Source organism: Musca domestica, unplaced genomic scaffold, assembly GCF_030504385.1.
Source record: "Musca domestica strain aabys unplaced genomic scaffold, Musca_domestica.polishedcontigs.V.1.1 15, whole genome shotgun sequence".
NCBI classification, from domain to species: domain Eukaryota; kingdom Metazoa; phylum Arthropoda; class Insecta; order Diptera; family Muscidae; genus Musca; species Musca domestica.
The window spans coordinates 7,647,217-7,661,283 of record NW_026712207.1 but is presented as its reverse complement, the minus strand read 5'-3'; the positions used below and the strand labels follow the sequence as shown (position 1 = coordinate 7,661,283).

At 37.4% G+C, this 14,067-nt stretch overlaps 1 protein-coding gene across 2 annotated transcripts in view; it reads left to right on the top strand.

Moving 5' to 3' along the window:
• LOC101887209 (larval cuticle protein A3A) overlaps positions 1-14,067 on the top strand; it is a 22,477-nt gene extending 8,410 nt beyond the window's left edge. For both annotated transcript variants that reach the window (XM_005177463.4, XM_020034627.2), the window contains exon 4: positions 13,314-14,067. In XM_005177463.4, coding sequence (XP_005177520.1) covers positions 13,314-13,643 — 330 coding nt within the window. In that variant the 3' untranslated portion in view covers positions 13,644-14,067. The remainder of the gene's footprint in view (positions 1-13,313) is intronic.

Below are 14,067 nucleotides of genomic sequence, written 5' to 3'. Positions count from 1 at the left end.
ACTGTTGATGAACTTTTTCGTATAGCAAAAAGTTCAGCACTGTTGATGAACTTTTTCGTATAGCAAAAAGTTCAGCACTGATGATGAACTTTTTCGTATAGCAAAAAGTTCAGCACTGATGATGAACTTTTTCGTATAGCAAAAAGTTCAGCACTGATGATGAATTTTTTCGTATAGAAAAAGTTCAGCACTGTTGATGAAGTTTTTCGTATAGAAAATGTTCAGCACTGTTGATTAACTTTTTCGTATAGAAAATGTTCAGCACTGTTGATGAACTTTTTCGCATAGAAAAAAGTTCAGCACTGCTGTTGAACTTTTTCGTATAGAAAAAAGTTCAGCACTGAATTTTAACTTTTCTCTGAGAAAAGTTGTACACTGATTTTGAACTTTTCTCTGGGAAAAGTTCTGCACTGATTTTGAACTTTTCTATGATAAAAGTTCAGCACTTTTAACTTTTCTCTGGGAAAAGTTAAGCACTGATTTTGAACTTTTCTAGTTTCAAACTATTCCCGTGGAGAAAATTTCATCATCGCGAAGCGTCAGCAAATAATCGTGACCCTTTTGAGAAATGAGGTGGCAACCCTGACCCACGTTTTGCATTGTTGATGAACTAAGCCTCTGCTTCAAACACAAGAAGAGTATAAAACACAAGCAGCAACGGATGCTGCATATTTTTAGCATTTCGATGCATTACATGCTTTTGTTGATGTTGTTTGTTTTGCTTTCATTATTTCTTGTTGATTTTTTTTGCTGAGTCTTCCGTACGGAAATGCATATTGATTGGTTTTCAAAGTTTTACATTTGTTTTCCAAGTGTGTGTTGGTTCGATGGCCGGGTGTGTGTGTGTGAGTTTGATTGTGGATATAATTTTAATGGAAAAATTAGACATGAAAATTTATTTGGCCTTTGTTTTGTTCAGGCTTCCTTTCATTTTCGTTTGTTTGGAAATTCAGCAGAGGCTAGTATGTGGCCAATTTAAATGGAGGCTAGTTAGCAGTACTTTGGGGAAGGAGATTTGAGTGAGTTTCGCTCTATGGAACTTCCTTTTGAATTGTCTTCAAAGACATAGAAGTTTTAATGTCCTGGTGCTGGATTCTTGTTCTATGAAAACATGAAATGAAAAATATTTTCTTTATACAATTATTCATTTGACATTACATTCCTTTATAAAAGTTTTCATTTCAAATTTTCATAGAACAAGAATTGAGGCCCTGGTCTCCAATTGCATTATTTATACCCTACACCACAAGGTCAGGGTATTATGTCTTTGTGCATTTGTTTGTAACAGGCATAAGGAAACGAGATAGACCCATAGTTCCTTTTGATGATCTGCATAGTATCACATTTTAAGTCGATTTATGCATGTCCGTCCGTCCGTCTGTCTGTCCGTCTGTCCACGTATTTTTGTAAACAAAGTACAGTTCGCATTTATTGCCCTATCCAGATGAAATTTTGCGCAAATCATTTGTTTGGCCCAAGGACGAACCCTATTGAAATTGGAGATAATCGGTAAAAATTTAGATATAGCTCCCATATATATCTTCGTCCGATTTGCTTTTTATTGTGCACCAAACGTGTAATATCAGTCCGAACAGTATGGAATTTTGCACGCACAATCAGATTGGACCTGAAAATAAGTATGCCAAATTTGATCGAAATCGGTTCAGATATAGCTATAGCTCCCATATATATTGTTCATCCGATTTTTTATTTCTGTCCTCCGCAGCCGTAATATGCACTGTGTAACAACAATATTTGGGGAAATATATCAAATACAGCTCAGAAATACGTTTGCTAAATTTTATCGAGATCGGTTCAGATTTGGATATAGCTCCCATATATAACTTCGTCCGATTTAACTTTTATTGTGCACCAAACCTCTAATATTTGTCTAAATGGGATGGAATTTGGCACTTACGACCGAATTGAGTCTAGATGTTAGTATGTCAAATTTGGTGAAGATCGGTTCAAATATAGCTATGGCTCCCATATATATTGTTCATCCGATTTATTGTATTTGTTACCCACAGGCGTAATATGTACTCCGTAACAACAATATTTGGGGAAATATATCAAATACAGCTCATAAATATCTTTGCCAAATTTTATCGAGATCGGTTCCGATTTGGATATAGCTCCCATATATATATTTTTATCCGATTTTTAGTCCTTTGAACTTTAAATTATAATTATAATCATAGCGTGTATGATTGAATTCTCCCATAAAAACTTTTATTTGTTATGCGTAGCTCTACTAAATTAGCAAAGGCTTTCTTTTCTGGTTTTATTTTTTAATTTGTTTTCTTTAGAAAAAATACAAAACAATTTGAATTTCTAACCTTCTTTGGATCTACTTCAAAGTTGCTTTCCAACCTCACCCCAACTCCCCGGTTTAACTGTCATATCGAACATATTTCCAACTCCATCAAAAATTGTTTTCATAATTTGTCAGCCAAAAAAAAAAGTCGTAATTGCGAGAATCGAAAAAAAAATCCAAAGGAATTTCAAAATTGTTGTGAATGTTGAAAATCATAATTTTGTTTGTCACATTCGTTGCTCCGCTGGTAATTGAACTGAAAACCTGCAAACAAAGAGGTTGTGTGTCTGAAACCAAGTCGAATAGGAACTCGACAACTTAATTTGTATTCAATGGGCAGAATAAAATATTCTATCACATCATGTTGAACAGAATTATGGTTAACATAAAGGCTGCACCCTGGTATGATGGCGGGCTGGCTGGCTGGCTGGTTGGTAGGTCGGTCGCTCGTTCATTTGTCTGACTACCAACTACCTTAACCCAGTTTAGATGAGAGCGAGAGCTGTGAATGCTGGCTGCAATGTAACAACAATGTAGGCTTATAGAATATCCAACCAAGCAACCAACCATCCGTTCGGCCTTCTGGCCATACCCCATCATGTTGGGGGCCTCCCATCCATTTATCTGGGGTTTTCCATTTGGCTAGTTCTCTTGCATGTTTATTTGTTCCTCCGTTCATCAGTATCTCTATTCATCCGTTGCAATTGCTCGCTTCGTTTCTTGGGCTAGGTTATTTGAAATCAAAGTGAACTGAAATTCATTGTTTGGTGGAGGTATAAAACTTTTCGATTTCATTGTTTTCGGATTTTTTTCCAATAGGTCTAATGATAGGTACCAAAAGAAAAAATTCAATAACCTTGAGTTGTTAACCTTTTGGAAGTGATTTGAAAAAAAAAAAAAATGCTAAAGAAAATCTTCATCATCGTCGTCATCATTGCATTGCCCTCTGTTACATCCAAAGCTGTGTTGTAGGAGGTTCGATGGCATTATGTGATTTATTGTAACTTCAAATGCATTGTTCGGTGTGTGTGGTTGATTTTTTTCCAAAATTTAATGGTTTCGATAATTGATGTGATAGCTTAAAAACAAATGCCTTTAGGATTGATTTGGAAGATAAAAACAAAATATTGATGATTAATTGTTTTGAATGGTTTACAAAATTTCAAAACTTATGAATCTCTATTTACGAAATATTTTTATTTTTCTATCTAAGACTGGAAATTCCAAGGGCCTGGGAGGTAATTAAAATCTACTCCTGCCAAAAAATTTTATTTGAATAGCACTCTCTTTTAAGGAAGATCATTTGAATGCTATTCTTTCCCCAAAAGACCGATTGAATGGTCTTCCTTTCATAGAGTACCATGTATAAATCGGCTTCTTCTTTGGATGACTATTTCATGGACCTCCTTTTCACAGAAAATAGTTTCAATAATCTTTTATTTTCATTTGAGGTCATATAAATGATATACTTTTAAAAAAGACCACTAAAATCGCCTTCTTTCATAGAAGGCTTTTGAATGTTCCACAGAAGATCATTCGAATATAGCTTTTTCTTGAGAAAAAAATTTGAACGATTTCCATAGGTCAATGGAAAGGTCCTCTTCCATAGAGGCCACTAAAAATTGTATTTTTTAAATAGGAGACCACTTGAAAGATTTTCTTTCTCAAGAAGACCAAGAATGAATGGAATCGGATGTTAATTTCGCGTTTTATGAGCTTCATGAATATTTAAAATGTTCACCTTTTATGGTGGAGGTGCCAGAAGGAGTGGACCGATATATTCCAATTTCATACCAGACCTTGGTTAATTGAACATGTTGTGATGTGTGAAATATGAAGAGAACCGGATGCTTATTTCCGATTTTATAATAGTTTTGGTTATTCGAAACATTGGCCCTTTGTGGGGGAGATACCAAAAGAAATGGTCCGATCTCTACTATCTTTATAATAGATCTTGTATTAATGGAAATATTGGAATGTACCAAGTCTGAATGGAATCGGATGTTAATTTCACGTTTTATGAGCTTCAGGGATATTCGAAATTTTGACCCTTTGTGGGGAAGGTACCAGAAAGAGTGGACCGATATATTTCATCTTCACAGAAGATCTTATGTTAGCAGAAATAATGGGATGTGTGAAATATGAAGGGATGCTAATTTCAGATTTATTTTGGTTTTTCGAAACTTTGACCCTTTCTGGGGGAGGTACCAGAAGAAATGGTCCGATCTCTACCATATTTAAAACAGATCTAGTGTTGATAGAAACACTGTAATGTACCAAGAATCGGATGTTAATTTCACATTTTATGAGCTTCATGGATATTCAAAATTTTGACTCTTCGTGGGTGAGGTACCAGAAGGATTGGGCCAATATATTCCATCTTCACAGAAGATCTTGTGTTAGTAGAAATAATGATATGTGTGTAATTTGAAGAGAACCGGATGCTTATTTCGAATTTTATGATCGTTTTGGTTTTTCGAAAGTATGGCCCTTTGTGGGGGAGGTATCAGAAGGAGTAGTCCGATCTCTACCATCTTTAAAACAGATTTTGTGTTGATGGAAATGTTGAGATGTACCAAGTTTGAATGGAATCGGATGTTAATTTCGTGTTTTATGAGGTTCATGAATATTCAAAATTTTGACCCTTTGTGGGGGAGTTACTAGAAAGAGTGGACCGATATATTCCATCTTCACACCAGACCTTGGGCTAATAAAAATATTGTGTGTGTGTAATTTGAAGACAATCGGACTCTTACATCACATTTCATAAGATTTTTAATTATTCAAAATGTTGATCCTTTGTGGGGGAGGCGCTTGATGGAGTGTGCCATTTTCGCACCTGACCTAGCACTGATGGAAATATTAGATTTCGCAAAGTTGGAGCAGAATCTGATGATCCTTTCTCTGTCTGTGCAGTTAACAATTTTTTTTTTCGAAAATTTCGACCTCCTTTGGGGGATGTACCTGAAGGAGTGGATCGATATTGCGCATCTCCGAACTCGATCTAAGTTTGATAATAATGTTTCGATGTACCAAGTTTGGATCAAATCGGATACTCCCTTCGAGAGTTATCGTATGCACTAGCCAGCCAGACAGATATACAGATACACAGACGCACGAACATCGCTAGATCGACTCCAAATGTCCTGAAACGGATTTGGTCCAAAGAGATCTAGGGTCTAAAACCGTTATTTCGATAAGCCCTCTGTAGCCATATAGCTGAGGGTATAAATATTTATTGGAGCAATAGATATACCGGACCGAGTTTCACCAAATGAAAAAATTCGGATTAATATGAAAAAAGTCTATCCAATTTGGCCTGATATTACATAGATGGTTGACAATAACCGTAAAATCGGATGAAGATGTATATCGAAGGTATATAAAAATCCTAACCGGTCTTGATAAAATTTGGCAGATGTATTTCTGGGCTGTATCTGATATCTGGTATCAAATATAATTGTGGTGGAGTGTATATTACGCATGCGAGGGACTTAAAACCGCAAATCGGATGAAACATATATATGGGAGCTATAGCTATATCTGAACCGATTTACACCAAATTTCATGCACAATAAACTTAATATTGGATAAATATATATATGGGAGCTATATCCAAATCTGATCCGATCTGCTGTTTCTGGGATGCATTTGGTATATGGTACCCAATATCAATCTTGTGGGGTGCATATTACGAATATGGGAGCTATAGCTATATCTGAATCAATTTTCACAAAAATTTGAAGCACTTGCTTTTAGGCTAAATTCTTTCGGAAGTGCCAAAATTCAGTCCATTTGGGCTGATGTTGAAATTAAAGAAAGATTAATGATTAATGTTGTGGAGTGCATATTACGCATGTGAGAGACCTTAACACCAAATCGGGTGAAACATATAAAGTAGTTATAGCTATATCTGAAACGATTTTCACCAAATCTGATATACATGATTCTGGACTGAATTCGGTTGGATGTGCCAAAATTTAGGCCATTTGGTGCATAAAAAAACCTGAAATCGGATAAAGATATATATGATATGATAAATATATCCAAATCAGAATCGAAAAATCTGAAAAATTGTAAACACTTATTTTTGAGCTGTATCTGATATCTGGTACCAAATATTATTCTTGTGCAGTGCATATAACGCATGTAAGGAACTTTAAACCCCGAATCGTGTGAAACATATAAATGGGAGATGTAGCTATATCTGACCTGATTTTCAAAAAATTTGAAGTACTTGTTTCTAGGATGAATTCAGTCGGACGTGCCAAAATTCAGCCCATTTCGGCTGATATTAGCCATTTGGTGTACAAAAAACCTGAAATCGGATAAGTTATATATGGGAGCTATATCCTGATGAGATCCGATCTCGATAAAATTTGACAGAGATATTTTCTGGTACCAACAATTATTCTTTATGGAGTGCATATAATGCATGTGAGGGACTTTAAACCTGGCTATATCTGAACCGATTTTCACAAAATTTGATGTACTTGCTTCTGGCTTAATTCCGTCGGATGTGCCGAAATTTACGTAATTTGGACTTATATTGGCCATTTAGTGCACAATTAACCCGAAATCTGTTGAAGATATTAATGGCAGATATATCTAAATTTGAATCGAATCTCACCAATTTCAATAGGGTTCGTCCTTGGGCCAAACAAATATTGTTTGGAAAATTTCATCTCAATCGGATAATAAATGCGACCTGCATTTTGTTCACAAAAATACATGGACGGACAGACGCAATGACATGCATAAAGCGACTCAAAAAGGGATTCTAGAAAATCTTCAAAAGCAACTTTGGGTCTATCTCGCTTCCTTCTCCATGTTACAAACAAATCCACAAAGGCATAATACCCTGACCACCTTGTGGTGTAGGGTATAAAAATCGATTATGCGAACCTCAACCTACCTTTCCCAAATTTGAGTGACCTTCAGTGGCCAAAAGAACATTTGACTGTTTCACTTTCATCAGAATCTATGACCACATTCAAAAAAGAATGTAGAGTGGCTAGGGTGTGTTGGAATTCTTATCTCCTCAAGGACATCGAAAAAATTCCAATATTGGCAATTAAGCAAATTTTACGCATTTTCTTAAATGGCAATAAATTCCACAGTCACACAAAGATATTATTCAGTCGGGCCAATCCCTTTCAAACTCATAATTCTTGTCTAATGGCCCATATAAATATCACACCACGCAAGAGCCATTATAAGCTGCAACGACTCAGCTTAGCTTCGATTGTCAAATTTGTTGGACAACTTTCATAAACTGTTATGGCTTGTTTGAGTTGGCTTGCTACACATTTTGGCGAACTAGTTTTGTTGTTGTTGTCATTGCTTACTTCTAGACTTCCAAAAGGAGGAAACCAAGAAAAAAAATTTAGAAAAAAAAAATCGAAAACGATAAAACCTGGTGTTGGCTGTCTGTCTGGGCTTGGGCATTGCGAAAAATGCGTTTCTCTTGTGTAATATGATCTATATATTACATAACCTGGCGTACAAGCAAGTTATGCGTGTGTGCTAAATTTCGAAGCTGGGCCGGCAGCTCTTGGCTCTTGGCTGTTGGTTATTATGAATTGAGGAATGAATCTAACTAGACATAGCACTCGCACGAATCTAGGTGGCTCTGATTGGATGGCTGGCTGACTGGTGTTAGGCATTTACTTCATGGCCCGTTCATTTGGACATTCCTTAACGCCAAACATTTATGACAATAATGAAGACCACGACACCACCATACAGGCCTGGGAGGCCAGGCAGAGAGAATTGAGAACTGTAATGCAGTCATAAAAGCATGTCTGGCGATGGTTCGTCGTCGTCGTCATGATCGTCAGCCACCTTAGTTAAGACATTCACTTTGAGACCCAACACACATTTTTCTTATACGACCGACCGCCGCTGATCGCAATTAGATATCGGCATTGGTATTAATCATTCTTATGCAATGTGGAATAAGCGAAAAAGAAGTGAACAAATTCACACACTTACTCTCTCATACATATTCATACATGTATGAGAGTGAGTATGTGTGTGCCTGCCATGTGTGTCAGTCACTTGAAGCAACGCCCTCTTTTTTTATTAATGCGTTTACTTTCTATTCACAATTACCGGAACATTGGCAACATTAAACGGACATGACTAGCGACGACCAGAAACGAAAACGAAATCAATAGCTTTTTTATGGCCAAATGACCATCTGGTTGGACGTTGTGACATAATTGTATGACAGTCCGCTGAAATGAGAGCTGGGCAAAAATAAAGTAAATGGTAATGGAACGCCTTGGGGAATTTGATAGTGGTAATTTGTCACCGGATTATACAGTTTGTGGATTGTATTGGCTATTTAAGTCAAATTATGTCATCAGAAACAAGGATTTCAGGTACATCCAACTGATGTCTCTCAAAAATTTGAATAAATAAAAAAAAAATAAAAAACAATAAAGAAAGGTCAAAAGTAGGGCGGGCCGACTATGATACCCTACACCAACATGCTTATATAGTAGATCTCCTGTAACAAAAAAAAAAAGAAAAAACAAGTAGAAAAGCTGTAAGTTCGGCCAGGCCGAACTTTGAATACCCTCCACCATTTGGAACGAATTTGAAAATTTAAAAAAAATAAAATCCTCAAATAATTCTGTTAAGATTTTAAAAATACCGAATGTAGCCGTCATACTGGGGTCTAACGACTTATATACGCATTGTTTGTCATAAGCCATTACCATATTCAAACCCGAAACTTGAAATAAATGGTGAATATCATAATACCGTATATAGGGAGGTACCGTTATGTCTGAGCTGTGCGAAGACCTGGACCTGCATAGACAATTTTCTGTCACAGGCTGTTGCATCCATTATGAACTTCAAATGCGAAATTTGAAAGAATTCTGGTGAATAATGTCGCTAAAATCAACAAAGAACCGAATATCCGGAGGTACCGATATATGGGGGCTATACGAAGACGTGGACCTACACAGACAATTTTCTGTCATAGGCTGTAGTATCCACCTCGAACTTCAAATACCATATTTGGGGAAATGGGGACCAGCATAGACAATTTTCTGTCACAGGCTGTAGCATCCAATACGAACTTCAAATACGACAACTCAAATAATTTCGGTGGGTATTGTACCTAAAATCGTCAAAATACCGAATATAGGGAGGTACGAAGACGTGTATCTGCACAGACAATTTTCTGTCATAGGCTGTAGTATCCATTACGAACTTCAAATACGAAATTGGAAACAATTCCGGTGAATAATGTCGCTACAATCAACAAAATACCGAATATCGAGAGGTACAGTTATGTGGGAGCTATGCGAAGACCTGGACCTGCATAGACAATTTTCTGTCACAGGCTGTTGCATCCATTCAAACTTCAAATGTCAAATTTGAAAAAATTCCGATGAATAGTGTCGCTAAAATGAACAAAGAATCGAATATCCGGAGGTACCGTTACATGGGGGCTATACTAAGACGTAGATCTGCACAGACAATTTTCTGTCATAGGCTGTAGTATTCATTACGAACTTCAAAAAACAAATTTGAAACAATTCCAGTGAATAACATCGCTAAAATCATCAAAATACCGAATATCGGGAGGTACTGCTATATGGGGGCTATTCGAAGACGTGGATCTACACAGACAATTTTCTGTCATAGGCTGTAGTATCCAATACGAACTTCAAATACTAAATTTGAAAATATTCCGGTAAATAATGTCGCTAAAATCATCAAAATATCGAATATCGGGAGGTACCGTTGTCTGGGGGCCATATGAAGACGTGGACCTGCACAGACAATTTTCTGTCACAGGCTGTAGCATCCATTACGAACTTCAAATACCAAATTTGAAAGAATTCCGGTTAATAATGTCGCTACAATCAACAAAGTACCGAATATTGGGAGTTACCGCTATATGGGGGCTAAACGAAGACGTGGACCTGCACGGATAATTTTCTGTCATAAGCTGTAGCATCCATTACGAACTTCAAATACCAAATTTGAAACAATTCCGGCGAACAATGTCGCCAGAATCATCAAAATACGGAATATAGGGAGGTACCGTTATATGGGGGGCTATACGAAAACGTGGACAAGCACAGACAACTTTCTGTCATAGGATGTAGTATCCATTACGAACTTCAAATGCCAAATTTAAAACAATACCGGTGAATAGTGTCGCTAAAATCATCAAAACACCGAACATCGGGAGATACAGCTATATGAGGGCTATGCGAAGACGTGGACCTGCACGGACAATTTTCTGTCATAGGCTGTAGTATCCAATACGAACTTCAAATACTAAATTTGAAACTTCTCCGGTGAATAATGACTCTAAAATCATCAAAATACCGAATATCGGGAGGTACCGTTATATGGGGGCTATATGAAGACGAGGCCCTGCACAGAGAATTTTCTGTCTTAATTTGAAACAATTCCGGCGAATAATGTCGCCAAATCATTTAAATACCGAATATCGGGAGGTACCGTTATATGGGGGCTATACCGAAACGTGAACCTACATGGGCCATTTTCAATACCAAAAGTCCTGCAGACATAATATACATTTGAATCAAATTTTATCTATCTACTTCAACTCGTTCGGAAGCTAGAGTGATTTCCACAGACGGACAGACGGACGGACACAGCTAAATCGACTTAGAATTTTATGCTGATCAAGAATATATATATTTTGTGGGGTCTAAAATATATATTTCGAGGTGTTACAAACGGAATGACAAAGTTAATATACCCTACATACTATGGTGGAGGATATAAAAATATTTATAGGAGCAATAGATATATCGGACCTTTGGCATAAATTATGGCTTTCAAGCGGCCAATGAAGCCGTCACACGCTGCCCGAATGTTGCCCTGCGGTATTTTGGCCCATTCCCGACGAAGCGCTTGCTTGAGGTGATCGACGACACTTTGGTATTTTTTAGTGCCAACCATGCTTTCCAAAATACTCCAGACACAATAGTCCAACGGATTGAAGATCCGGAGATTTTGGTGGCCATTGTGCGCTGGAAATGAAGCGAGGAACCTCATTTTGTAAGCATTCTTGGATAACGCGTGCTGAGTGTGATGGTGCTGAGTGCTGTGGGAATGTCCAAGGTCTGCGGCCAAAATGTTTGCGTGTCCAAGGCTTTAATACACCCTTCAGAATATTTTCGCTATAATATTCGTAATTTATTCTGATGCCACGGTCGATTAATACAAGCGGAGAGCGACCATCGGCTGTTATGGCGGCCATCCACCACCATCACCATGGCCGGTGCTTGAGTTCTGGTGGCCAATCGAAGCTGCACATTTTCACACAATTATAAGGCTTTAATACACCCTCCAGAATATTTTCGCGATAATATTCGGCTATTATTCTGATGCCATGGTCGATTAATACGAGCGGAGAGCGACCATCGGCTGATATGGCGACTCACACCATCACCATGATCGGCGCCGGCGCTTCAGTTCTGGTGGCCAACCGAAGGTGCACATTTTTAGCTGACCTGATCTTAGGCAAGTAGAAACCCGATCATTTTGCTTGTTTACAAACTGCTGGACAACGAATGTTTTCTCAACGGAGACGGAGAAAACCAAATTCGGCTGTCCACCACTTTCGGCCAAGCGAAGCAACTCTTTAGCTCTTTTGAGTCTATTTTCTTTCTGGGTTGCGGTGTAAGTTCTTGCACTTTTTGAAATTTCAATGGCTTTACCCCGAGCTCATTTTCCAATATTTGCCGAATGGAATATTGCGATATGTTTAGCTCACGAGGCAATTTTTCGGCCACGGCGACGCGGTTTTCGATCAAGTCGCTTCTTTACTTTTCGAACCATTTCTGCTGCTGATGTTGCTGTTTTCTTTCGTCCACTTCCCTGACATCGGGCTACCAGTACCAGTATCACGGCAACGAGCGATGGTACGAGACACAAAAGATTTATTCACATTTAAATGCTGATGCTGGAGTGCTCTAACGATAGCCACTTGTGGTTCTCCAGCCAAATATAAAGAAATCACACTATCACGCTTGAATTCCATCACGAATAACTTTTTCTGGAAAAATCTCCCCCAAATGCTTTTGTACGCTTGTAAACAATATAATGGGCTGTCACTGGAATAATTTTAACAACTGTCGGATGAGTGGCTCAGAAATGACAGCAGTCTGAAGTGGGTTTCCATCTGTCCATGTATTTTTGTAAACATGCGAACTGTACGCATTTATTGCCCTATCCAGATAAAATTTTGCACAAAACATTTGTTTGGCCCAAGGACGAACCCTATTGAAATTGGAGATAATCGGTAAAAATTTAGATATAGCTCCCATATATATCTTCGTCCGATTTGCCTTTTATTGTGCACCAAACGTGTAATATCAGTCCGAATAGTATGGAATTTTGTGCGTACAATCAGATTGGACCTGAGAATAAGTATGCCAAATTTGATCGAAATCAGTTTAGATATAGCTATAGCTCCCACATATATATTGTTCGTCCGATTTGTTATTTTTGTCCTTCGCAATCGTAATATGCACTCTGTAACAACAATGTTTGGGGAAATATATCAAATACAGCTCAGAAATAGGTTTACTTAATGTTATCGAGATCGGTTTAGATTTGGATATAGCTCCCATATATAACTTTGTCCGATTTACCTTTGATTGTGCACCAAACGTCTAATATTTGCCCAAATTGGATGAAATTTGGCCCTTACGACTGAATTGAGTCCAGAAGCTAGTATGTCAAATTTGGTGAAGATCGGTTCAGATATAGCTTTAGCTGCCATATATACTGTTCATCCGATTTGCTGTATTTGTTACCCACAGCCGTAAAACGATATTCAGGGAAATATATCAAATACAGCTAAGAAATTTTTTTGGCAAATTTTATCGAGATCGGTTCCGATTTGGATGTAGCTCCGTACCATATCTTAAGATTCATATCCAACATTTTTTTTTAATTTCCCAAAATTTCCTTCTCTTTCTCATTCCAGCAAAACTCTTCCTACCAATTCGGTTTCGATGTCAAGGATGATGAATTCACAAACTATCAAAATCGCAAAGAGGTGCGCGATGGCGGTGTAATCAAGGGCAGTTACTCCGTAGTCGATTCGGATGGTTTCATTCGTACCGTCAAGTATACCGCCGATCCCAAAGAAGGTTTCAAGGCTGAGGTTATTCGTGAACCCACAGATATTGTTGTGAAAATTCCCACTCCCCCACCACCACAACAACACCAGGGACTGCTGCGTCCCCATGCCCAGTCGGTTAAGGCTCAGGACTATAACTTGAAACAACAATACCAGCCACAATATCAACATTAAATGGAGAGAATCTACTAAAATCCATACTTCGTTCTAAAAATTAGTAAAAGAAAAAAACAAAAACTTATCGAACGAATTTAGTTAGGAGCTGTTGGAAGGAGTTCCTAGAAAACTTATATTGTATTTCAACAATACTATCATATTTTATTTTTTTTTTATTTATTAGAAATGTTTTAATTGATTGTTTTTATATAAATTGTATGTACCATATCATCATTTGTCTTCTGGAAACATTTATGTCAACTACATTGTCATTTAATATTTTTTTTATTATTTAAATAAAAGCACTGACACATCAACCAGCGTTGGCAGGTTGTGTGTCAGTGCTTTTGTGTTCATATTCATAACTATTTTTGTGTTTTTTTTTATTTCAATACTCAAATTATAATTTTAATAAACAAACGAATTTCACATAATACCATAA